Below are 27,582 nucleotides of genomic sequence, written 5' to 3' on the forward strand. Positions count from 1 at the left end.
GTAGGGTTACGGTTATTGTGTTTTGTCTGTCACAGGGCAGAGTGGTCAATTTGCTTCATTGTTGGTATACTTTTCAGCCCAATGAGCACGATTCTAATTATTAAATTGCTCAAAGTTGGTGTGCTTATTTTAGACTCATTATTTTGCTCACTTATTTGTAGACTAATTGGTTTGTGTGCTTTACAGTGGGTAAACATGGAAACATAATACATTTTCTACTAGACATGATGCTTTCCAAAGACAAAAAATACAAACTCATCATCTGTTTTTTATTTGAAAGTTTGGTTTTAAAGCTGTCAGAATAAATATATTCTCAGAGAACAAACCTATGAAAGATCCCAATTGTGTTGTTATGTTTTTTAGTGTGTTGCTTGGTATCCTTCTTCATTGGTTTTTGGTAAATCCATGAAACCGAATTTCCCTGGTGGTGAGTAGCGTCTCTCAACAGCAGGCCCCATTTTCCATTCACAGCATTCAACTTCAAGTTTGCCTTTTAACAGCCGAGTGTGAAGGGAAGGATTAACCAATCACAAATCATTTCTCCGCTCCTCCAGTTGTTGCAGTTGTGCTGCCTGTTTTTAGGAAACAGGGCCATAGTACAGTTTACTTCTTGGCCTACATCTATCCTCTTACTGTTTTTTCTATAAACAGTGCCGGCTCACAATGGTATTTTAACAGAATGCTACTGAACTGGTTATGTTGGAGGAAGCTGGGGCCAGGAATCGTTGGTGGAGACTCTCAGATACCGAACAGTTAATTAAACTGTGCCCTAAAGTTGGACACAGGGGCAAATAGAAACCGTATCATTCAGACTATAGCTAGGGTCAGTTGAAATGGAAAAAAGAGCACTTTTTTTAACCTCTAGTGTTTCCCATACATGTAATTTGGTCTGTTAAAAACGACTGACAGTGACCTCATCTTGAGATTCTTATGTAAAGGTTTGGTCAGACTTTAGTTTGAATACTGCTGAATACTTAAAAGGGGGATTCTCAGTCACACATGTCTTTCTATCAATGCTATTTAAATTAACTTTATTTTTAGGGTCCTTTCGGGGGGACAACCACAGCCAAAGTTAGAAAAAGCTCACATATTGACAGCAGTATGACAATAAAGCCCCTTTTTCAGTGGACAAAAAAACAGCAAACACCCCCTAACATTGTCTTTTGTCTTCAGTAGGAAAGGTTACAATCTGCATTCAATCCCGGAACAAGTGATTCTGCAGTAATAACGGGTATTTCCTGGCTCCAGTTCCAGTCGGCATAATGCAATGACGTTGCTACAAAATGCTAAAAATAGGCAGCATCAAGTTTTAAAAGACAGACTTAATAAGCAACAGATTTAAGAAAAGGGGTAACCACCGTAACGTTTTCACCGAGCTCCATACTGCTTCCGACTGTTTATTTACCCTCTTTTTGACATGTTCTTGACATTGAATGTGACACACCAGTAAAAAATACAAAAAGGCACACTCATGTACTGCTACTGGCAATGGGAAAAGAGTCTATTGCCTGTTTTTAGTGGATTTAAATGACTTTTGCTTGTGATTACTGGTTGTTGGTGGAGGAAGTGAAATATTTTTGGGAGCAGTTTTAACCATGTTTGGTGAGTAGAACTGTCTCTTGGCAGAGCTCTTTCCTATGTTCTTTTGATCCGCCGGCTTAGAGTTTTGTTTTGCTTTTTTGGCTTCTGTGTTGAGAGAAAAATTTGCACCAGTGACCATGCCCTACAGAGAGTCAATGCCCTTCCCGGCTGCAGCTTCATTATGACTTTCTGTTTTGACATATTCTTGCCAGGTATAATTCTATTCTTGTATACTTACATGCACACACTCAGAAATTACACCTCACTGGGCTTTTGGATGATCCCTCCCTTCACCCACCCATCTATTTTCTAGCTGCTTACTCATCTCAAGGTAGCAGTGGCAACAGGGACATCTTAGCTATGTTGAATTCATCTTCCACCCATCCCCCACAACTTTACATAGAATCTATAGTAAGCCTGTGGGAGGTTGTTGTTCCTTCAGATTATCCAATGTGTGCCCCAGAGTCTCCTCCGAACTAATTGTCCAAATCGAAAGGGAAATATCTCGGGGGAAACATCCTCACCTGCAGCCACAACCGCCTTAACTGACTATCTGGAATATTTGTTCTTGACTCTATATGACAGTCACATATCTTTTAGGGATTAATAGACTGTCTGCTTTTACCTAACTCTGGCGCTAGACAACCTTGGGTGGTGCTCACACCAATGAGCAAGCATGTTTGATGTTTTTTCATAAACAGACGACCGACTGTGGGTCGAACAATACCTACAGTAAAAGCTGAGGGCCAATGCCATCAGAATTTTAATATCATCACCTACTCTTTGTCCAGAGTTCATGACTGTCCTGACTAACAAAGTTTAGCCAGCAGACTCACAGTTAAAGCACTCGCATTTTTAAATATAGGTAGTTGATGTGCAAAGACATGGACTGCAGATATTTTTATAGGGTGTGCATACCTGCAAGTTGCAGTGCAACTAGTACCACTACTGTACATTTTCCATTGTACATCCCAGATGTTTTTGTGTTTTGTTGCTTAAACATCCAGAAGACTCCAACACCCATAGTCACTGCCAGCCACTCCCACACCAAAGTCCCACACCTTGGTCACAAAGGTTAATGAAATGCACCTTAAGTAATCAACTCTCAAAATGGACAAGTGTTTTAAATTTCCACATGCTACATGCGTACCACACAAATACCACAACTACAGCCACCTGAATGTGCAAGCTGTTGGAGCTGAAGTGGGAACAGTATATCAGAGCTTTTGGCTGAACAGGAGGGAATTATTAAATATTAAATATTAACCTCCCAGCCCTGCTATCTTCTTTTCACAGCAGGGGGTGTAATGATATGCTAATACTTCTTGCCTGCCAGCCAAGTTTCAGTGTTGGATGCTGGAAAGGTGTGAATATTAAAACATAATATGAAATGCTGCTCCTTTGTAAAATAAATGTTACGTTGAAGCCTTAAGGTGTTGGCTCACCTTTGTCCCAGTGGGGGAGATTTCTCAAAGGAAAACACAATATAATTGTTGAGTGAGATCACAGAAGCTTCTAACAGCTTTAATGCAGAGTGCCTGAATCCCAATGCATTTTATTTTTCTCTCTGGTATTCTGCCTTTTTCCTTGTTTTTAGGCATATTAATTAACACATTAAGATTAAATACACCTGTAAATATTACATGAAGATGTACCTTATTCGGAGGTCTCTTTGAGCTTTTTGCTTTCAATTAAATTGCCTCATACTGCCATAATCTTTGTGTATTCAATATGAATGGCAAAAGAGATTTCTACTTTTTTTCAGGGTATAATGTCAGACCTGTCTTGACCCCTGCACCCTTTCAAATTAAGTTTTTTCTCTTTAAATCTTTCAACAAGCATTTAACAGAAGCTGTGAGGGCATGTTGAGTAATTAACAGTTTCCAGTGAGCTTTTAGCAGCACTCTGACGCTTATAGACCCCTCATCATTGAGAGATGACGCAACTGCCTCACATGCAGTCACCATTAAGTTGGCAACTCTTTGACCTGGGAAGGCTATTTGGTGTTAAGAGGTTATTAGTTTGTTCTTTCTTTCTTTCTTTTCTTAGTATTTTGCTATAATTCCTTGACGTTGTTTATATATTTCGTGCTTTGTTCTGTCTGTCATGTGCAGCTGGCTCTAACAGAGGCACAGTGCAGTTAGAATCATGGCCTATTGTTGTCTTTTGATACTCTGCTGTGCTCTTACCTTTATGATTTCATGGTTATGGTGTTTAAGGTTATAATATCCAACTGTGTTTTACAGCAGACAAATCAACCTTTGCCCAGTAGGACTGTCGCTGTATACTGACAGAGTGGTGACCATTTAGGCTGCTTTTCCTTCCTGCTTGTAAGCAAATGTTCTAGCTGCAGCCTGTGGCATATTCCTTTGTATTAGTCATGGGCCAGACTGCACCATTCTGCTCTTCTTAAGAGATCATCTCCTTTCCCCTATCCCTTCATTTTATTGTAATTTAGTTTGTGAAAATATCATTATGCATATTACTTAGCTGTGCATATGTGATAACGCTGTCATCCTGAAACTGGGTTCTGTTGAGATGAAACTCACATTTGCATAGAAACTGCACCCTTTTTATTGCATGCATGTATTGTATACAGTCTGTGCACGCCTACAGTGTGTGTAAGACCAGATGACAGAGTAATCCAAACTTTTGCCAACAGCTGAGCAATGCATTGATATCATGTTGATATCATGATGTGTGACTAGATATCGCCTTTGATTTAAAATATTGTAATACTGTAATGTGTAGTGTTTTCCTGGTTTTAAAGGCTGCAATGAGAGTGAAGTGATGTACTTTTCTGAACTCATCAGACCGTTCTAGCTGTTCTATTATTTGCCTTCACCTGCTTAGTCATTATATCCACATTACAGATGATTATTTATCAAAAATCTCATTATGTAAATATTTTGTGAACGCACCAATAGTCAATCCTACAGTATTGTTACAATATCAGTATTGCAGTATTTGGTTAGATATGTTGTGATATCTGATTTTTGTTCATATTGCCCAGCCCTGCTCCTGGTGCAACCAGTAGTCTGGGTGTGTGACTGTGTAAGCTCGTGTGACTCTGAATGGCAAAGATAGAACAGGGCCTATTGATTGATGACTTAGATTAGGTGTCGACTGACAGACTAGCTGTCAGACAAATATGGACCTTTACCAGATTTATTTGGCTCCCACACAATTTGAATTTTCCTTAATGTGCTTCATTACAACTTTTAGTCATTTTTCAGAAATGACAGTGTTGATATAAATCAGAGAAGATTACACTGTGCCTGTGTTTCTTAAAAATTATAATAATAATGGAACATAATTAGAAATCTATAATTAATTCGAACAAGCTTTTTCCATTATTCCCTTGCTTTTTCAAAAATGATTTTCTAAATCTACTAATTTCTTGCAATTTGTGGAGTATTTCTCAGTTGGCCATTGCCTTTTTTCACCATGTTTTGAAAGAAATTGCACTAATTTGCTCAGGGTTCAAAGGTTTTATTACTTGTCAGAGGCGTCTGAAAGCAATACAAGAAAAGTTATGTCACTCCCGGTTTCAAAGGGTTAATGGGCTGTAGGTCTCGGCAGGCTGCCATACAGATCTGAACATTTTCAGACACTTCCATAAATATGTATGTTTTTACCAAAGAAATGAAAATGGTACTCAAACAGATTAGCAAAACAAAGAGGCTTTTATCTTCACTGCACCTGTAAGTCCGTGTTGGCTGAATAAAACTGGCCCTTGGCCGAACCTGACAGCCGACCCATAGATGTTTCCTCTCCCCTTGACCTGCTTTCACACCCTCTGCATCAGCAACTCATCTGTTGCCAAGGTCTGGCATGCAACCTGTAGGGAATACAGGCAACACATAAGAGATGCAGTCCATAAATAAACACTGCACAATCAAATGTAACACAGAATTTATTTACTTTGAAAGTTTTCAAGTACAAGTAAAACTCTGGAATAAATCTGTGCCTCGCACTTGTAACTGCCACATGCTATACTGCAAGATACCAGAGGCTCACAAACCGCAAAAGGAAACTCTTCACTTCCTGAGTGCCATGATATTGCTGTAATGTCAGCCACTAAAACAGAGAGTGATTTTAAAGTGGATCCTTTACTTCTCCTTTTTGTCCCGTAACATTTGTCCAGGGATGAACACTGGACTTTTTTGCTAACTGCGACATTTTTAGCATATGAATTTTTATAGTTTCTTTTACTTTCCTGAACACTGTATCGATCTACAGCAGATTGCATTTGTTTGAAATAAGCATTATAACTAAATTGGAGGACTGTATTAATGTAATGACCCTTAAATGTTTGATAAGCAATATTTAGATATGTATCATGTCATTTACAAGACCCCTTACAGTGTGTTTAAAATTATTTTTTGTCAAAATGGTAAAATAATTGTTTGCACTTAAAATGTGAAAAAGACAGAGAAATGAAAGAGAAAGACAGAGAAATGATTAAGCTCATGACTGAGCATTACAATGACATATGTACTGTTACGTTTTATGATTTATTTTATGATTATGATATTTTCTTTCACCACCAGCATTGTTTAAATTAAAATTATTAACATGATGACGACAAACTGTCCATTTACACTGCAACAGTCTATGACATTTTCCATAACTTAAAAAAAAAAATCATGATACTGTCTTTAGCTCAAAATGCATTCGTTTTCTTCGTGACGACTCTCAAAAGCACAAATTAATCTTTAATTCTCACAGACAGAACTTATGTTTAATACTGGATGAGTGCTGGCTAGTTCAAATGAAGTAAACTTGCTGAGTGATAGTTTTACATTTCAAATTCCTCTAATACAATATTTAAACATGATCTTCTTTGAGCATATCTTTTATCTCTTACGTATAAATGGATGGCTCGCTGTAATAGACCCCCTTTGAAAGATAATATTTTGGTTTGTTTGTGTTTCCTTGAAGTACCAGGCTGTGTCAGGAGAAGACGGGGGAGCATAAGGAAAGGTTGTGGAAGTGTGTGTGTGAGTGTGTGTGAGTGTGTGTGAGTGTGTGTGTGTGTGTGTGTGTGTGTGTGTGTGTGTGTGTGTGTGTGTGTGTGTGTGTGTGTGTGTGTGTGTGTGTGTGTGTGTATGTGTGTGTGTATGTGTGTGCGTTTGGCCTAAATTGATGAACTTGTTTGGGTATGAGGGTGAAATGAAGGCCATGCAATCCAGACCCAGATATTAAATCACCTGCCAGAACCACAGGGTTGGCATTTTTACAAAGGAGGAAATCACTTTTGTTCCTCTTCTTTACTGGAGGAGGAACTTTTTTCAACTTTCAAGAAAATATGAAGGCCTTGTTTAAAGGAGCAGTAACCACGATTTAGTGCATCTAGCAGTGAGGATTGGAAGTGAAGTGAAGATTTTAACCAACTAAAAACTTCTTCAATGTGCCAACTGTGAACTAGGATTCAGTGGTCATTTTCAGGATGTTTTTACTGGTCTCCTCCTTTCCAAAACAAATGGACAAAGTAATTTAAACCAGTAACATTAATGAATAAAGCAGTCTTACAGTCAGTGTTTGGTTCATCCTCTGTGGTTGCAGAAACATAGGGCTGCAACATGGTGCACTCTCTGAACGAGGAGCCACTTCCTATGTAGATAAACGGATCAAAAACACAACAATTCTTATTTTTGGGTGATTATACACAGAAGAAAACATACTTGTATTATATTCCATATCTGCCATTTTATCCCCCTGAATCTCACACACTGGAAACTATACCAAAATACCTGTTCTCACAATTATTTTTTTCACTGTTGACATTATTCTTTTATCACAAATGTATCTGGAACTGAGTAGTTTTGGTATTATAATGATGTTGCGCTGCACACAGTAAATGAAAGAGCTAAAGATAATCAGGTCTACTGCCTCATGACCATAACCTGTGGTTGGTAATATCCATAGGGTTACCAGTTCCACGAGTCTTCATACCTATGTCTATAACTGTAATAGTTAAAGTGTTCTGGGAGATGTGAAGGTATAGTGGCTAAGGTGAAAGATAACCAAAAGTATATCTGTGTCTTCCTGTACTCTTGATGCGATTGGGAGCATGGTTTGTGGAATTTATGTTAAACCGTTTGGCTGGTGTACTCCTATTGTGACATCTATTATTCTAATCTGGCTGCATCATTTAGCAACAGCTCCTTGCATTGTAGGCAGTAAGCATAAATTAAGTAACTGTGTGGTCTATGAGCAATGTAGGGAGTGGCTGTTTGTTGACGCTATAACAAATGCCCATCACAAGTTAAGTTGCTTATTTGAAGGACAAAAAGGATTCACTTTTTGATAACAGTAAGCTGAATTGTAGAAAATCCTAATATTTTAGGTGATGGGACCAGCAATTGTCTGTTGTTTTTGTTTATACTTTATTGTTAGCATGTTGTCCTGCCATAATCCATGCCAAACATACATCAGCGAGTCCGTTTGAGATGTCAAAAGAATGATGCAGTAATCCATAAACAGACTGCCTTGACATTAGGCTATGCCATAATACACCTACAGGACCATCAGACACGCAGCACCTGGACAAGCCTCTCAAGGTAAATGTTAAAAGGTCGAGTGTGTTCATGCTGGAACATCACAAGGGTTATCAGTCTGACAGCTTACATCATGGATGTTATATTGAATTATGTCCAATTCATCAAGGTTCAGTAGGAAGTTTTGTCCCGGAGACAACTGTCTCCTTATCTGAAACATCCAAAAACATGTCTTCGTGTCTTCCGGCTTTCTAAAAGACCAAATTGGAGTTGATGCATGTTGTATGCAGTGTTCACACTACGAGCGACACAGCAGCAGGCAACAAGTCATTTTCAGCGGAAGCTGGTGACGTGAAGCTACAACCTGATGCCTGACACTTGTCACTGCCGATGGGCGTGACACACTACAAACAAAAGTTGTGCTCCAATGATGAGAAGTGTCAACCAATCATGTTTTTGTTTCGAACTGTGCTGCTGTGTTGTAGAGCTATGTTTATTTGACACTATACTAGCTCTCTGTGCATAGTGGTGCACACGGGGATACAACAGGGTGGCGACATGTGATTAAAATGGGGCTCAGACAATTAAAAGCATAGATGTTTTTTTGACCAAAAACAAACTTAAGACGGCACTTAGTCAACGTGTTTTGTCACAGACACGTCTGTGATGATGTTACGATGTTAACGAGCGTTAGAGCAACACTTCGATGACAACTTGGCCACGTGGATGTGTTGTTGCTGGTAGTGTGAACGCAGGTCTACAAACCGCATTTATTTTACCTGTTCTCATTCAGTATATCAGCTACAATATACACGTACAGTATGCTTTAGACAGTATTTGTGCACACTGATTTTGTTATAGGTTAGGCTGGTTTCACTTAAATTAGTACATTGTAAAAATCTTTAGAGACTTGATGTAAAACATGCTTGAACTAGATAAGCCTTATATCTTTAGTGGTGATTGTCTCCACATCCGGATAGAAGTGCCAAATCATACTTGTGTGCTCAAACAGATTCTCTGGCATTATATGAGTATTTGTGCCCAGTGCTGTATTCAGCAGCTTATATGAGAACTTTGTTTCCGAGCATTGATGGAGAGAATGAGGAGGGTACTGTGACAAAGTCATATACACACCACAGAAATCTGGTTAGAGTAAACCAGCTGTGACAGGATAAGCCGCAGACAGTTTCCTGGTTTCCCATTCCAGCTTTCCTCTGGGAAATAGTTTAGCTGAGGCGCTAAGATGCCCAAATTCTGACACATCTGGTCTCTTGATAGATTAATTCAGTAGATAGCAGCCTAAACAATAACTGCACTCTTTTGGCATTTACTGTATCATTGTTCAGTATCATTTTTTTCATGATTTTGGTATTTCAGGAAGGAAAGTCCACCTCAGCTATCTACAACAATGTGAGAAACCAATGCATTTTTTTTTTTTTATAGCAAATTCGATAGGGTATCATGAGTTTATGTCTAACAATGGCTTAGTTTATATATGAAAGTTACAGTCTTTAGTAGAAACATCCCCCTTTTTTTACTGCAGCTCAACAGGGAAACACAGTCTGGGGGAACGATAAGAAAACCGTATGCTTAAGAGACTGCTAAAACTTCATATTAGCTTAAAAAAAACTTGAGAGTAGGTTTCTGCACAAAAGAAAGCTGTGGATTTTATCCTCTGTCACTTGCATTGAAAGGGATCTTTTAATGGATTTGCAACAGGAATTTTGGTACAAAGTTTTAAATGTGAAAAAAGCTAGGCCCCATGTTTGTTTTTATTGAAAACTTGATAGGCTATCTTTACGCTGGTGTGACTAATCAGGGGTGGGTCCTTCATGCTGAAATTCTCATCTCACTCCTCAACACATCAAGGCAGGCTGGATGTTTATCTCTTTCTTTCTTCACCTCCCTGATCCAGCTGCTATTTTTAACATGTTGCACCAGCCAACCTTCCTTCCTATTTACTGCCACTATGCAAACTCAAATTGTAGGCGTCGCTGTGTCAGACAATGAAATTCTTTGTTTGCCTCGTGATCAAATCACGTCTCCCCATGCCTGCTATCTGCCAGTGGCCCCACATTAACAGAGAAAACATATTCTTCAGCATGATTTTTTTTAAATACTGGACATCTCATTCCAGACAGAGGCCACATAAAGATTTTCTGAAGAGATCCATGCAGTCAGTAGATCATATTCAAGTGTTGTTTTCAATTTGAACATCTTATTCCAGAAGCAGACGACTTTAGTCGGTCAAAGTTGTGCTGGAAACTAAGAGATTGCCCTAAAGCCTGGATTCTGATGTCTAATGAGGACCATTTCCTGACAAGCCTTTTCCTTTTGTTGACAATGGCAGCCACCCTGCAACTTAAGCCAGATTGGTAGATATAGACCGTGCAAGTGTTAATGTTTTCTGTTATACTCTTCCTTATAGAGTGCTTCGCTAGAATACTTTATTTGCTTCCTGTTGAAAATGGCCAAAATGCAGCTTCTTGCTTTAGTTCGAAAAGTCATCTAAGTGCATGTACTTATGTTTGTGTATGTGTTTGCTGAACCAGTTCATGAAAAACTGCTGCTATAGATAACATTTGTCCCATTTGTAGAAGGGAATTAAATACAGTTTATGAGAAATTATATCTTATATTTTGGAGCATAGTTGCATAATAAATAGGGAGCTTATGCAGGAATGCTGACACACTGGTAATATCATCACTGGTTATCAACAAGTGAAAAATAAAGTGTGGGACAGCATGGCTACAGCAGGATGGATATCATATTTGATGTAATCTGAATCCTCTCTCTTTCAATTGGATGAAATGTACTTTGGATGAAACTGTGGTTTCGTTTCTTTTACTTGTTTTGGGTGTTTGTTTTGCTCATAAACTGTATAATAAAGATGGATGACATGACAGTCCCCAAAAGTGAAGCCAAAACATCTTGCTGCAGTATAATTCATAAAGCCCGGCCTTTTTATGTAAGCACACACATTTTGAATGTAACTTTCTCTCGGTCACGGAAGACTAACGACACTTAATTGCCTGGTTAACTCATCATTAAACGGATTTCATCCAAAGTCAACCGAAACAAAATAAACGCCACCCAAACCGTCCTGGTTACTCTTGCTTGTAAAGAGCTGGAATTCAATACAGCAGCGATCACCACTGCGCAGACTTTGGCTCTAAATGACGCCAGCATCGCATCATTTTTGTACAGAGGGAGAAAGTGGAAAGAAGAATTGTCTATAATGCCATCACAGCGTGCAGATGGCATAATGCAGGATACATGATGTGATTGCAAAAAATAATTTATTTTAATGTCATCTAAAGCAGCAGAGGCTTATGCAGGCCAGTTGTATGCGTCATCTACTGTTTTCTATATGTTGCACCAAACCTGCATTCTCAGGCAAATCAACAAATCAACAAAGGAAATGATGTTGATCAGACTGCTGCTGGGGCATTATCATGGTTAATGTAGTGTAAAAATGACTGTCAGCCGTTGTTTAAAACAAAGCTTGGCAGGTTGCCCCTCTGAAGATATTCTTAGAAACCCAGCTATTAAAATATCTCTCTGCACCTACTGTACCTCTCCTCTTTGTCTCTCACTGTTTGTCTCCTTGTGAAAGGAAGATGGCTAAAAGAGATGTACTCAACAGTGTCAGATGATCAGTCTTGTAATTTAAAATTGATTAATATAACAATAAGGACTATAAACCCAAGAATAATTTAGCTGTTTGTTCATAATCTTAATGTTAGCTTTAAACACAAAAAAGACTATTCGTTGCTCCTTCTGTAACATATTCATGAAGTGTATTTGGAATATTTACTTGTAATATTTGAAGTGAGTGAGTCAGATTTAAAAAAAAAAAAAAAGGCTCTAGTGCGCTGTGTTTATTGAACCAGAATTTTCCATGGTCACCGCACAGATAATTGTCACCACTTTACCTTGTACTCCTGCTGACAGATGTAGAGTGGCTGGCTCATTCACTAGGTGGGGTGTCGGTTTGATGTTCTGTGAATATTTTCAACAACAGAAGCTAGACTAACAAACAATATTACAAGACAGTGAAAAGGCAGTAATCCATAATTCTTGTGTATTACAGGTTGTGTTGAGGCAGTCCGTGCAAGCTGTGACAGCTGCACATTGCAGAGCGGGTTTGGGCAATATGGCAGAGAGATGTTACCATGATAAAATGAGCTTACCCTGTGGTAACAGCTCATTATGATATTTTCCAGTGTAGATCTATTAAATGCTTATTTCTCAGCAAATACATAAACATGGTAGGCATTATATAAAGGTATACTGTGCAGGATTTGTCGGTTACTGTTTGTAATTAGTGTTGCCAGCGAAAGTGAAACCCCAGGTTCACTCTCCTTTTGGAACAAACATTGTGCACTTGGCGCTTCATTTTACTATATTTGTATTTTTTTATGCTTTGTCTGTTATTTTTGTATTTTTCTCTTGGATGTGTGCTGTTTATGATTTTGCACCTAGTTGCCATCCCTTTATAAAGTCTTGACCTTACCTGTGTGCTGTGCCTACAAACATCCCAAACATAGCAAAATAAGAAGAAAATAGAAAATACAGGCAGAGGGCAAAGTCTCTGTGAAATACTACACTGCCCTACACTTTTAATGGGTCATAGGCTAAGTGATGATTGAGATGGATTACTTTTACATTAGTATATACATTGTTTTCAGGGAAGTCCTGCATAGATACCTTTAAGGATTATGTATCTCAAGATTTACAAAATATAATACAGAAAATTAGGATGTACAGAAAACTAATTATAGAACTTTAATAGTGATGCTGCCTCAAAAATGTTGTGTCCTGGGGATATAAGGAGCATTTTTTCTCTGTCATTTCCAAGCAGATTTATGGATGTTTATTTTTTTATTCTCGGAAAGGGAAAGTCTTACTGAGTCGAGAACTGTGTGTCAAGTTTGTGCACTCAGTATTAAACAATAAATTGGTCAGTTTTACTACACCTTTGGGGTTAAAGCACTAATTTATAGCACGTAATCAACATATCATATCACATATCAATAATGTGAAATTATTGCAGTTGTCACTTGTTTGCTACACTGTATGAGTCAGCAGTCATCCACATTTCGCTTGCAGTCTTTACCCTCCTTCACTCTGTTAAGTGTATTTGTTTACATTGGAAGTTGGTGGACATCCGTTTCCTGCTGCCACACCATTAGCCTGTGGAAGAGGATCCCACCAGCCAGTTGTGTGTCAAATAGTTTTTATGCCTTTGATTTGACTCATTTAGAAAGCAGTGTCATTTTTGAACATGTCCTTTTTTTATCCTTATTCAAGAAACATTTTTTATATTGTTTCATTTAAAAATAAACAACAATTAATTAACATTTCTATGACACGCATAGTAAACTGTAAACGGACAATGCGCTGTATGTCGCAAACTGCAGAAAAAAACCCTTAGCTGAGATGCATATTCTGAATTGGCTGCATACATGGCCAAATAATGCTGTTAAAACTCGAATATTACTGGTAGATCCCACATGTCTTAATTGGAAAATGCTAAATTAGGAAAATGGAATATTTGGAATAATAGGGAAATATTGGTGTGCATGTAACCATAGCAAATGTTGCTGCATCGGTGCCTGTTTGCAGCCGTGCAAGTCACTGTATTCTCCACAACATGGTCCTACAACTGTTTCACAATATAAACCTCATATTACAAGTATTCTGAACACAGAAACACTAGAGAGGGCTTTTAATTTGAAACTGAATCTGGGAGTGTTGACTTTAGGGGAATGTTGCTGGAATGATGTCAATATGACGATTGACTCATCATTCTCACTATCTTGCTCAGAACCAGGTGCGTCACGCAGACATTTGCCCAAATCTGTGTCATCCTGCATGTATTCCAAATGTTGGTACCACTGCATCTGAAGTGTTGCCTATTTGAGGCACATTCTTCATGCATTATCATCAGAGGATGATATTATGCATGCATTTAGTCTCACCATTTCCTCTCATCTACAACATCAGGAGCTCATTTCATCATATCAGCACTAGCACCAGAAGGATTTGAGTTGGACAGATTATTTGGTTGACCTTCCTATCAGCTGGAGCCATTTCAGCATCTCACATCAGTGTGTTGGAAATGTGAGTGTTCATCAGCAGTGAGGAGCGCCAGATTTTAAGATGTTGTCATATCACGATTCATGTTTCGGGTCACTGTGATGGATGTTTTGGTTTTGTGTGCTGTGGAGTGGGGCTCTTGTGGAAGAATAAGCTGGAACTGCCTTTGGTTTGACATGATAGCTCATTAAAAGAGATCCAGTTAGAAGAGCTGTTGAAAAAGTAGGCCAGTGCTGGTGAAAGCATGGTCACTCTGACAGCCCATTTGTTGAGTATTCAGTTGCCTTGAAAACTATAGTCAAGCTGGGTTGTAATAACACATAAACTGGTCTTTCCAGGTCTCTTGTAAAGGGCTAATTTATTTTAGCCTTAAAATGACATTTACTTGACATTTACATACTTTTTCCAACACTGAGGTATTGAAAAAATACTTTGCACTTGCATGAAACCCATCAGACAATTCAGATCCTCCCCCAGACTTGTCCTCATGTCTAATACTTCCAAATTGACAGATGATATCTTGTAATAGATGTGCTGTGTTCTGATTGTTGAGAGCGGTTCAAAGCCTGATATAAGCCATCTGACAAACTGAAGACATCCTAGACACGGACACAAATTTGTCATGGGCGTTCATCTATTGTCTGTCTCCGCCGTCGTCTCCTGCAGGCAAATGACTTTATATTCAAATGATTTCACCCATAGAATTAATTGCAGTTTCATTAGAGAGAGAACTGAAAGATGAACATCAACATGGATGCACACACACACACACACACACACACACACACACACACACACACACACACACACACACACACACACACACACACACACACACACAATGGGAAGAGGGTCTCATCACCCTGCAGTCATGGCTTGGCAGCATCAGTGTTTCTGCCTGTTACTCTTAGCAGGGTAATTTCCTCCCCTTCGGTACAGAGGTCATCATTTGTTGCTTTCTCTCATCTTCAGCATCACATAGCTGTCTGTAATGATTAAGAAGTCTGTCTTGTGCAGCTCAGACCTCAAATAGCTCTGCTCTTTTAGTAAACCTTTACTTGTTCTTTTCTCAGTCTACATGTCATGCTCCTTGTTAAAACACGTGATTAACAAACTAATAAGAGTATGTAAACGATACATGCTTCAAATATGTGCCATTTAAAACATGATACATGTCGAAGTTGTAAGTTTAGTTTCTATTCAGTTGTTGCCAACGTTTTAACATAATTGGTGAGACTTTGGCAAAATAACGGCAAGCAATGCATGTTTCTCATATACAAATATACTCGTTCAAATTTCTAGACATATTAAGCGCTAGTAACTCTAAGGCATCTATTCCCTGCTACATGTACCCTGTGGTGTTTGTAATGCCTCGGTGCCAGCGACAGCCGTGGCCAGAGGCATTATGTTTTCGGGTTGTCTTTTTTTGTGACGCAATATCTCAAGAATGCCTGGAGGGAATTTTTTCAAATTTGGCATGAATATCCACTTGGACTCAACAATGAACTGATTCGAATGTTGTGGTCTAAGGTCACTGTGAATAGAATAAAATGATGAAGTAATGACATTTCATACCGAAAAGGTCAAATGTCAGCTTCACGTCACATAATGTTTGCAAAAACACTTCTGGCCATTAATCAATGTCATAACTCAGGAACAGAAGGGGAGACATTTAATTTGACACTGAATTGTTGACACTAATCTTGGCTGTCCACCTTATAACTGTGCTGATTGTATAACCAGCTCTGTGCTGCTGAGTTGAAGATGTGTGTGTGAAATAGCCATGTTTTTGAATATGTAGCTTTTTGCAGTAACGCTCATATTTGAAAAAATGTCTAACTGTCATGGCTACAACTGTAGTGCTGTAACTTGACTGGTGGTTTTTGGAGGCATACAACTGAGAGGAAAAAGAAAGGGAGTAAATTAAAGGTGTAGAAACTCCAGCAACACCTGTAATAGTTACTTAATTCAGAGTTCCCAAGGATCCTTAAAAAGTCTTAAAAGATATTAAATTCATTGCTCAAAAAATAAGGCCTTAATTTGTACTAAAATCACTTTAAACATTTGTCAGAAATGCCCACTTATTGGGTTTTATGGACCTTTTTTGTGTGATTTTGCATTGTAAAATCTCAAAAATAATTTTGATAATAGTACCAAACCAAATTCTTCTTCTTAAACTTGCCATGATGGGAATCCAGGCAGTGAAACCCACATGCATTGTGAAGAAAAAAATCTTCATTAAAAAAAGCCAACAAGAGCCAGATATTTCCTACTTTAGGTGGTAAACCACATAGAAAATTACGATGTAATATGTTAATTGCTCTCCATGTGTTCCACTATAATTTTGTTTCTAAAACTGGATAAAAATGGCATACTTATGTTATAATAAACATTTGAGCGAAATTTAAGCAATTTTGGTCATTGTGAAATGGGTCTTAAATTTAATCATGAATGGCAATAAAAAAGTTTTAAAAAGTCTGAAATCTAACTTGTCTTAAGCTGTAGGAACCCTGTTAATCGCAAGAACAACACATTTCGGCTTGTTTTTCATTACCACAAGTGTTGCTAGAGTTTCTATGCCTTATATTTCTCTCCAGAGCTCCAGAAACCCTCATCCTGCCTCTGAAAGAAAGGGTGGTGACAGATGCATGGATGGATAGATAGATGGAGAGATAGATAGATGGATGGATGGATGGATGGATGGATGGATGGATAAGATAGTAGTCCTTTTGTGTACTGTGCAGTAACCGCTGGATGAATAAACAGACAACTATAATAACACTGACAACAATGGCAACTCACCAGGAGGTAAAGGAAAATATACTGGATGTCAAAGATCTATCCAAAAACTATGTCTTTTGATACACTGATTTTTCACCTTTCTTCTGTCTTGCATTTCCATGCCACTCAAGTTTTTATCTAAATTGAAACTAATAATGTGAATAGAATCATGTTCATCATGACAGCAATTTTACTTCAAAGCCCCAATATGCACTTTGTGAATGCAGAACTAGGTTGTTTATGTGATGGAAATATTAACGTCATTTCAAACTTTGTCATTGTCAATGTTGGATTTCATATCTCGGCTTTCCGAGAATCCTTACATGCCGTCATGTATCTCCTAAAAATCCAAATTTAGCTCCAGCAATAGATATGAATTCCTGTTCTTGGGTACCATTTAGCCTTGCCATCCTCCAATGTTGCTCTCCATGGAGACCATAGAAGCCTGTTTGTGCTTTGTGTTACGGCCCAGTGGCTGCCTGGCTGCTCAGCCATGATTAATTCAGGCAGGCCTCGGGGGAGAACAGCCAGGCAGGGTTACCCAGCCAGGGATCTGGTGTCTAGCTGCCATAAAGACACTGGCTTTATGGCAGCTTTAAGCTGCAGAGCTCTCCTTGGCTGGAGCAGAGGCTGGAGCTGGCAACCGTTCACACCTGTTCCTGAAATAGAGCAATGTAAATGATTGAATTGAACAATTTAAGAAAATGAAATATTGTAAACCTCTTTGCCATGCACCAATAGACACATTCAATGTTCTCCCTCAGCTATAACAAATTGCATTTTGTTTGTAATTTACATCAAGGTTCAAAGTACCACTGTTGATTAATGACAGCATAATTTTGCCTGTTTATTATAAGTAAACAGATTTTTTATTGCTATATTTTGTACCCATAACAACATGGAGATAAGCAGCTGCTGTGAGGTTTCATACCAGTAGTATGCTTGTATTGTGATTCAACTGGCACAGTTGGGAAGCAGAACATAGTTTCCAGATTTGGTGCAGACTGCTGCCTGAGATAAAGTATATTTGAATATGAGTTAAATTTTATTTTTATGTCCAAACAGATACATTTCCATTTTAAAATACACAACTAAAGAAACGGAGGCCTTTGCTTGTAGGACTATGCCTTTTACTTGTGTGGTAAAACATTGACCTCTGTGCTGTAGCTTGCTTTGACCTGCATTTGAATATTTGGATGATGCCTCAGCCGCCTCAGCCACTCCAAACAGACTCTTTAGAAGCAGAGATTTCAGAGTGATCTTGTGAATAACAGATTATAATACTTGTCACACAGACTATTTAAATCCCAACTGATGTTGAAAAAGCCGACACATTCTGTTATGACAGATAACGTCAGACTTCACAGGTCTTTCATTTGGCTTTTAGTCATTTAATTACACACTCAGCTCGGCTATCAGTCTTTCACACATGACGTCAAAAATGCATATTTAAAAGTCTGATTTTCACCTAAATTTTGAGTCAATAATGTTTGGATTTTAACTGATGAAATAATTCTAAAGTATTATCAATATATTTGTTATGTTTAAATATTTTATAAAATAATGATCATTGCCGATCACAGCTTCTTAGATATTTCTTTCAATTGATCATTTTGTCTAACCAACAGTCAAAAACCTAATTAAATTCACTGTTTAAAGAAAAGAAGACATGGGAAATCCTCAAACTTGGGTATCTACGACCAGAAAACCTCCGGTATTTTTGCTTTATTTTGAAAAATAGCCACAAATCATATTTTTTGAAAGAATGTCATCATTTAAGCCTCAAATGTGTCAGTGTAGTGTGGCACTACATCCTCATATTTGTTCTCTGTATCCTTGGTCAACTGACTCTGATAGATGGATGACTCACACACAGTGTCAGGCTCATAAATCAGCTGTTACTGTGGCAAAATGGCACCCAACATCCATTAATGGCAGACCTGGCTGCCGTCTGTCCGCCAAGTCAATGCATGGCACTCTGCAGAGAGCTGTGTGATTTCTTGCTAAGAGAAAAAAAAGGAGACGCAGACAGGTTGCCAGTGGGGTATTAATTGGTGCATGTGTTAATATTTTGACATTGGCTTTTTGCCCTAACAGGTGGGCAGTTGATATTATGGCTGAAATTATTTTGTCATTTTCCTCTACAAAACAGCTGGACTTTTTGTTTGACTATCCATTCAATATATTAAAATGATTTTGCTTCAGATTTTGCTCTGGACTCTTTTAGGTTTTCACTCAACGTAATTTTTTATCTCGATTAAATGTAATGAAAATAATGTATATATGAAACAAAAAAGGCCATTTATCATTTTGGCCGGTAAAACAACCAGATTTTTTTTCATCTAACAGCCACCTTTGCTGGTGAGTCAAAAAGGTAATTTTGGGTGCCATTGCCAGGTGTCAGGACCAAGATAAACATGTAAAATGCTGCTTTAGAGACTTTTCCACACTGACTAAAATACAGTGCTCTGAAACATATGAAACTGGGCATTTTGGGGGTCATCTGCCAGAAAATTTTGAGCGTCAAATACTTACTTTTTCTGCATTCTGGTGAATGTTAATGCACTAATCTGTGTGCATCAATTTATGGTGTAAATGTGTGAATGCCAATGTATATCGGTATAAAGTATTGCACATCACATCTTAAAAAACAAGACTGTATAAAGGTGAGGAATAAAGGAAATGGGCCTTGTGCATTCATTGATGGATAGCATCATTGTTCTAATGTTGATACTTGACATGAAAAAAAGAATAGATATCAGTGAGAGGAGGTTAAAGGGACAATGGGTGAGGTGTGTGTCAGTGTTATCATCACTTTATCCCCCGTCTTTAAGGATGTTGTGGCGTTGCCCCTGTTTCCCCTCCTTCCCTATCTAGTGCTTAACACACACATACACAGAGTTAATCCGAACTCACTCATTTTAATGGGACAGTTTCCATTCCCTGCACCAAATCATATTGTTTTCACATCCAGCCTGTGTAATGGCCGAGCACGGCTACCGCGCGTTCATTTTTTTCTTCGCCCGGTCACACCTCCTTGATTCTGAACATGACAGCCTCGCTCACAAAATTAATTTGACATCAACATTGTTATTTTCCTTATCGTTTTCTATTAGGCAGGGTTCAATAATAAAAATGTCATCACAACTATTAAGAAGTGACAAATTATGACATTTATGGCTTATACAATTTATTTCCACACACAAAGAGCATTACTCCTTTGCCGTACGACAAGCATTTCACCTCACCGGCTCCTGAACGAGCTTTAGCTGGGGACCACTGTTAAGGCTGGTTAACATAGTGGGACACATTTAATTTCTCTTATGCTGCCATTAATTAAATTTTGTGTTTTTGATTCAAGATACAGGCTTGTTTAATTGACTTTGGTAGCCACTGCTCAGTTAATGTAGATATTAGGGTGAGGTTCACATTAGTGTACTCTATCACTTTGTATTTTCTTGTATGTCATAAGTAGAAATTAATTTAAACCCAGTTTGTGTCTGCCAGGCGGTGTCAGATGCTGTTAGTATTCCAGGGCCTCCTACAGGAACAAAAGACCTCTAAATACACTTCTCACTGTTTGTGTCTGTCTGGATGTCTCGGTTAGTTTCACTGATGTAGCTTCTTCTTTGATTTTTTTTTTTAATGCTCTGGGTTTATCACAGTGTCTCAAGGCTAGCCGTAAACAGCTGAATCTACTGTCAGACTAACAGACATACAAATAGACTGACAGAGACCTGCGTTTCTCCCCTGACCTTTAATCCACTTGGCCGGCAGCAGCTCTGATGCATGATTAATCATCTGTTTAGGAGTCTGCACACACACGGTAATGTGGACACATATATTGGCGCTCTTGTTTACGTTTTGCTGGTGATAAAAGACGAATTACGAACTGTTTTCTTTTTTTTATTGCTCTGTTTTGTTTCCTGAATGACTGATAGAAACACTTTCTCTCCCCCCATACTCCCTTCCTAACCACTCTCTTTGTGTCTCTCTACCAGCTGGTCGGCGGCCAGTTTGACCTTGAGATGAACTTCATCATCCAGGAACCGGAAAGCATTGTGTGCATGGTGGAGCTGCTGGACAAATGTGAGCCCACCTGTCAGGCCGAGGTCTGGAGCATCTTCACAGCCATCCTCAAGAAGAGCGTCCGCAACCTGCAGGCATGCACTGATGTGGGGCTCATCCAGCTGGTGCTCCAGCGCATATCCACCACGGACAGCATGATAGCAGGTACTTGAAGTATTTCACTGCTGGAAGTATGTTGTTTTTTTTCTATGCAGTAGAAAGAAGCAAATACTGATGAAATCGGTGCTACATGAGCAGAGAAAGCAGAGGAAAAAAAGCTGTGGTGTTTGCTTATATTCTTGATGTAGAAAACCTACCAGAATGCACTGCAGTGAACCAATAAACACTCCTGCTGGTAGATGATATAATGCAAGTTGCCAGTCCAAAAATAATAGAGTGGCCAGGTGGAAACAAACAATCTCATATTACAGCTAAACAGTACATTAAATGTGACATTTTAAGTGAGAAATAGACGAGTAACAGGATCTTGGTTTATATTTGATCAGCACTGCTTAGTTTTACATTTTGATTGGCAAGAGAGCAACGTTTTAAAACCTCACGGATTCAAATAATTCTACACATACTATAGTTTACAGCAAAGACAGTCAGACTACAATAAAGACCAAATTTAAATCCTACATTTTAACATTATATTTTTATTCTGGTAGTACTTAAGCTCTAACTAGACTTTTGAAAGCTACTAAAGCTTTGCACTTCTGCCCCCTATCCTCTATCCAGTTTTTCCTTTCTACCTAGGTAAATTGCCAAGTTACCTTGACCAAAAAAGAAGTTCAATGGTCGAGAGAGAAAGAGAGAGAGAGAGAGAGAGAGATCTGCTTCTGTACTATTTGTGGCCGTGGTGGCGGGCATACGAACATGAAGAAGCGCAATCTATAGTTCGGGCAAAAGCCTTAAAGACAGCAAAAATCGAAAGGCTTCATCTGACTGATTTTTGTTAGAAAATAAGCAGGGTCATCTGGGTGCTGGCAAGATAGAGGGAATCTTACCATAGTTAATTTGCGCATACTGCCCACGCCGTTATGATTCAGAGCTGGTTGAAAATGAGAAAAAAATATAGCTGTAAGAACCGCACCTTTGGGAATAAGTGTTCTCTTTATTTTCTTTTCACTGGAGGCATAGGACACAACATTTTGTATTATGTTACCGCAATATAATTAAACCTAAACCCATCTGAAGTCATATATTTTCTTTTGGTGTCTGCTGAACGGTGCTTGACTAAGATGTGACACTACAAGAGATGTTTTTATTGCCAAGCCTTTGCTTTGACCTTTGTGTGGAGGGGAGTAAACAAAAAGATGAACTTCAACTTCAGGAATCAGTGGAGTGTAACAAACAAAGAAACCAATTCTAAACTTTCCTCTCCACTTTTCACGTGTACAATAACCTCATGGTTTCATCCTCTGTTGTTGTATACACTGTGAAAGCAGACCCAATGATCCTGTACAGTCTCCCCAGAGTCTTAGTCTAGTCTGTTGCCCATCTGCAAATTAGTCCGAATTAATCCTACAGTGTTCGGCTCAGTGAACTTTTGCCAGCTAGAACAGCGCTGGCCTAGAGGGTTTGTGCAGCCGAGCAAGGGTGATACAGCCCAGCAGTGACGAGGCAGCTGAAAGTAATGGTAATAGTAATATTCACCAAAGTACAAATGCTATTTCACAACCTTAAGAATTGTCTCATAGAATTGATATAACGTCTTTGTTGGTTGGCATTTACAGCTTAAAATGACTCTTATGTAAAAATTTAATGTTATCTACTGTTTTGTTTTTCAGCACTTCTGTGCATTGTATCACGTCTAAGAGAGAGTTGACAGTAAAAAGCTTTAAGGAAATGGAGAGAGAGACAAGGAATGTCCTGCAACAATGGCTAGAGTTTCAACAAGGGATGTTGTTTATGATCGATACCTCTGGCCACCAGGGTGCCTCAACTTTCACTTTTTTTGTTGCACATACAGTAGATTTGCAGATTGTCTCTTCCTCTCTTTACCACTCTGAAATACTAGTTGCGTAACATTGCATTGGAGCTGAGCTTTGATACTTGTGTGTGTGTGTTTGTGTGTATAGTAATACTTAACATGGCAAAAAAACTGCCAGATATAACTGTCACTCATTATATTTGGTGGTTTAAACTAAGCTTTAATGATTTGTCATTTTCGTTTTTTTTTTTTTGGTCTTACATTATAGCAGTTTAATATTCTTAGGTTTGAAATGTTAGTTGGACAACAAAAGACATTTAATGAAGTCACTTGAGGCTCCAGATCAGGAATACCTAACTTGCTTTGCCCAGGATCCACTTATACAAAATAATAGGAGGCCATGGGCAACTTAATAAACCAACATTAATAATACTTTTCAGCACATATAATAATGTCTGTGTTTGCTGTCCTCAGTCATCTTTGCCAGGAGGCAAATCCAGTTGCGGCAGCCTCTCACAAGTCGGGTGTATCTCTGTCTGTAGTCTGATGGCAATTTTTTTGATAAATAAGCTCCTTTTTATGCTTTTTAAGCACTCTGGCACCTTGTTTACACTCAAAGAATAAAAAACATCCCCCAGTTTATTTTCATTGTGAATTATATATGGGTCAGCAGCCCACACAGCGCCCTGTTGCCCGCTGGCAGTAAGTTGAGTATTATAGCTCTGAGATATTGTAACAGACTTTTCTCACCATTTTCTTATGTTTTGTAGCACAAACGGTTAATAAGTTAACTAACAAAAAAAATCCACAGATTAATCAGATCAGTACTGTTTAGTGCAGCCCTCATTTAAACCAGGGGCTGTGTATGTGCACAGTAGTCACAGATCTGTCATACCATGGCCCATCATTAGTCAGTAATAACGAATGGAAGAAGCTGCACAGTAGCTGGGACTCCCAGAGTGTCCTCTCTATTTTAAGTCTTTTTTTTATTTGGGACTTGCTCACCCCACTTTTCTTTTAAATACGTCATAGCTGCTTAGCTTCCTCTTGTAGCTGTGGCTTCATTGTAATATTTAGGTTGTCAAGATGCCAGTTAAGATTCTGATAATTGTGAGCTGGATCTTTTTAAGAAATGTTAACACAACACAACTAACTAAAATCAGAGGCCACCTTGTAAATGATCATATCCCTAAAGTTTCCTGGCAAACTGCAGTCATTTGGAGCTTCCTCTCACTGTAAGATTGAATGATTGTATCTTGTCAGTCTTTCTGTTGTAAAGCGCCATGTTTAACCCCTGCATGATTGTGTGTGTGTGTCTTGCAGACCTGCTAGTGGACATGCTGGGTGTGCTCGCCAGCTACAGCATCACAGTAAAAGAGCTAAAGCTTTTCTTCAGCAAACTGCAAGGGGAGAAAGGCCAGTGGGTGAGTCAGAGTCATGCCACGGTGATCTGTCTTGGTTGTCTGGGACCAGCATGAGGAATGTGCTAGCAACACTTCAACTGCTGCCATCCCACAGGCCGATGCCCTCGTCGCAGAGACAAGATAAATCATGTGAAAACAGACTAACACACTGCAGTGGTCCTGGATCCAGAGCAACACTACATTATTGTAGTTAGGTTGTTCATTAGATTAGCAAAAAAGCTCTGAATTTTTGTTATCTGTTATTTCAGGCATTATTTACCTTAATGTTAAAAGATTTAGGTGTTACATAGTCAAAGAACATTAGTTTTCTAAAATAGACTTCCTGAGCTGTTGTGTCTACTCCTATAAGGGAATATCAGCAGTAACCTAAAGATGTATGATACATGTACAGAAGGTAAGTTTCTACATCCAGGCAGGACCAGTGGCGCAGAGGAGGAGACAGATGAAGAGAAGCAGAGTAATCCATCGATCACTGACACTAATCAAGTTGTCTGGGAAATAGGGCAAGTTGCTTTTATGCTTCTGAGTTTTACCTCACTCTCCCAATTTCAAGCAGCTCTTGCAACCACTCCTCTCTTTTTTTCATTTTTTGTGAATTACCTGGGGAGACGGAGCTGATGGAATGAGTGCAGAACTTTAATTGCTCTGTTACTGAACACTATAAACCATAGCCTTGTTGAAAATCATAAAATGTTGTTGGAATTTTTATCAGTCAGTGTTCTAGCTCCAATATCTGAATTCTGTCTGTGTGGTGCAACACAGTTTGGATGAGTGCTTGTACAATTAATAATCAGTATATTGTGACTATATATATATATATATATATATATATATATATATATATATTTTAATCGTCATCACAATATTAACTTGTGCGATAAACACATAGCAAAAGACTGCAGTGATGAACTTCAAATATAGTAACAACTTACTGAATTATGTTCTCTCTGTAGGCTCTATTTTGTCTGATACGCACCATGCTGTTATAGGGAAACTTCTGCCTTTTTCAACTTGGACCCTTTTTTCCCATGTTTTGTGTTTAAATAACTAATGGGAACAACAATTTTTGAAATTGTTCCAGTATTCCTGCAGGATTACCGTTTACTGCAACGTAATCCCTACGGGCAGTCGTGCACCGTCTATTTATGTCCATCATGTTTTTAGCCACAGGCTCAGACTGCCATTAAAAATGTCTGACAACATTACGAAAAAAACCCCCACAGAGAAATCAAACATTTTTCTGAACTTTAATAAATATTATAAGTAATATTGTCAAACGCTTACTGTATAATAACAAACTGAGCCTGTCAGTGGCAAAACAAGCATATTTATCGTACATAAATTGACAATGCACAGTTACGTAAAAGGATTACATTGCAGCCTGTTTTGCAGCGACTGGCTGCTGCAGTCTCTCTCACCACTTAACTAAATTCACTAAACTCACTCATGGTTGTCTCCATTAGTCACTTGTGACACAAAAACATGGTAAAATAGAGTCCAGATATTTTACTAAAGTTTTCCTTCAACTCTCTGGCCAATCAGACAGAGTCCTCACTGTTAGGTGTTGTCTGAGACTGAGAGGGAATCATAAAAGGAAGGTTTATTACAGGGTTCCTGCGGATCCTTGAAAAAGTCTTAAAAGGCATTGAATCCATCAATCTAAAAATAAGGCCTTAATTGTCATTAAAACGTCTTAAGTTATCTTTCAGAAGTCTTAAAAATGCATAGACATTGGAGGTGTTATTTTTATAAATCCTTTTTTTAATGATGTTGCATTGCAAAAGCTTAAAATAATGGGTAATTTAGAAATAAGGAAAATAATTTACAGAATGCCTCCTGCATTATATTACCAAAAAGTCATACTTTATATTAGAATAATTTTTTAAAAAATAAAATAAAAACCACCCTAACCTTGAGTAATGACATCGGAACATGTCTTTTTCCTTCAGTATTGACTTCTGTAAACTGGTCTTAAATTTCATTCCAAGTGGCATTAAGAAGTCTTTAGATCCCACTTGCTTTAAGCTGAAGGAACCCTATAATAGACTAGTGCTGCCTTATTACTGGAGGAAATTGTGACAAGATGAGTGCAAATGAAAGTGCAAATGCCAGAGAAGAACTGTTACCTAAAAAAAGCACATCCACCATTTAGCAATATTTTAGATAAAGAGAAGATGATGTGGCACATGCATAGGTACTGTGCAAGTTCAAATCAAGAACTAGTACACTTTAATATGTGTTTATTTCTGATTAAAATCTTATTAAACGTCATCACACATTTTCCTCATGTCATGCTGCCTCAAAGAAAATGAAGATACTGAATTCTGAGTGAGCTGCTGAGTAAATCTTTGTGAAGTCTGATGAGTCTGAGAGTTAAATTTAGAACCAAAGCTGCACTTGCTTTTAATCATTTGTGGCTGCATAAACAGTGTAGGTGTAACAGGGTTCATATGATTTTATGCGCATGTGTATGCCTGTTTGGACGTCAACATTATCAGTTGTCTAAAATGATCTTTGTGTGTTTTTGTATTCTGTCCTCAGCCTCGTCATGCCGTGAAGCTTTTGTCAGTCCTAAAGTACATGGCTCACAGGAATGGCCCCGACTCCTTCTTCAGCTTTCCAGGAAAAAACGCAGCTGTGAGTATACTACATGATGCCAAGCACATCGCTGCAGAATGAAATGACATCCCCTCTAAGTGTATTTGCACATAGATGATAAGCTTGCTGGCATGAATTTAGAGGTTAGTGATTGGATGCTCTTTTGAATGTTTCATTACATTGCTAGATATTTTAAAAAAAGGTCAGCCAACAGAATATGGAACCCCACCATAACTACCTCCCAAAATTTACAATAAGTCCTATTCTCCTTCATCTTATGAAGAATTTCTATCATAGACTAATGAAAGGGAGGAAGAGAGGACTTCAGATTTAACATGATGATCTCTCCTGAATCCTTTCATAGTAAGTGCTTTCTAAGCGTATTTACTGTGAGCCAGCCATTCACTGAGCCATGCAGTTTTGCTCTAATTGATAAGCTTCACACATTCTCCGAGTTGTTTTCCAGTCTGCTATTACAACTCTTCTCAAGCCTCAAAGGCTATTGTGCTCTTTCTGAAACGTTGTAAAGTATCTAGAAATGGAGCTGAGTCTAAGAGCTTTTTGATGAAACCGTGTGTGTGTGAACACAACA

At 38.4% G+C, this 27,582-nt stretch overlaps 1 protein-coding gene across 7 annotated transcripts in view; it reads left to right on the plus strand.

The window, feature by feature from the left end:
• The window catches only part of lrba (LPS-responsive vesicle trafficking, beach and anchor containing), a 229,435-nt gene that overhangs the window by 9,259 nt on the left and 192,594 nt on the right, over positions 1-27,582 (plus strand). For all 7 annotated transcript variants that reach the window (XM_088075889.1, XM_088075891.1, XM_088075892.1 and 4 more), the window contains exons 2-4: positions 20,969-21,200; positions 24,292-24,392; positions 26,934-27,029. In XM_088075889.1, coding sequence (XP_087932015.1) covers positions 20,969-21,200; positions 24,292-24,392; positions 26,934-27,029 — 429 coding nt within the window. The remainder of the gene's footprint in view (positions 1-20,968; positions 21,201-24,291; positions 24,393-26,933; positions 27,030-27,582) is intronic.

This window comes from Plectropomus leopardus, chromosome 3 (assembly GCF_026936395.1).
Source record: "Plectropomus leopardus strain MGB_pleo_1.0 chromosome 3, ASM2693639v1, whole genome shotgun sequence".
Classification (NCBI taxonomy): Eukaryota; Metazoa; Chordata; class Actinopteri; order Perciformes; family Serranidae; genus Plectropomus; species Plectropomus leopardus.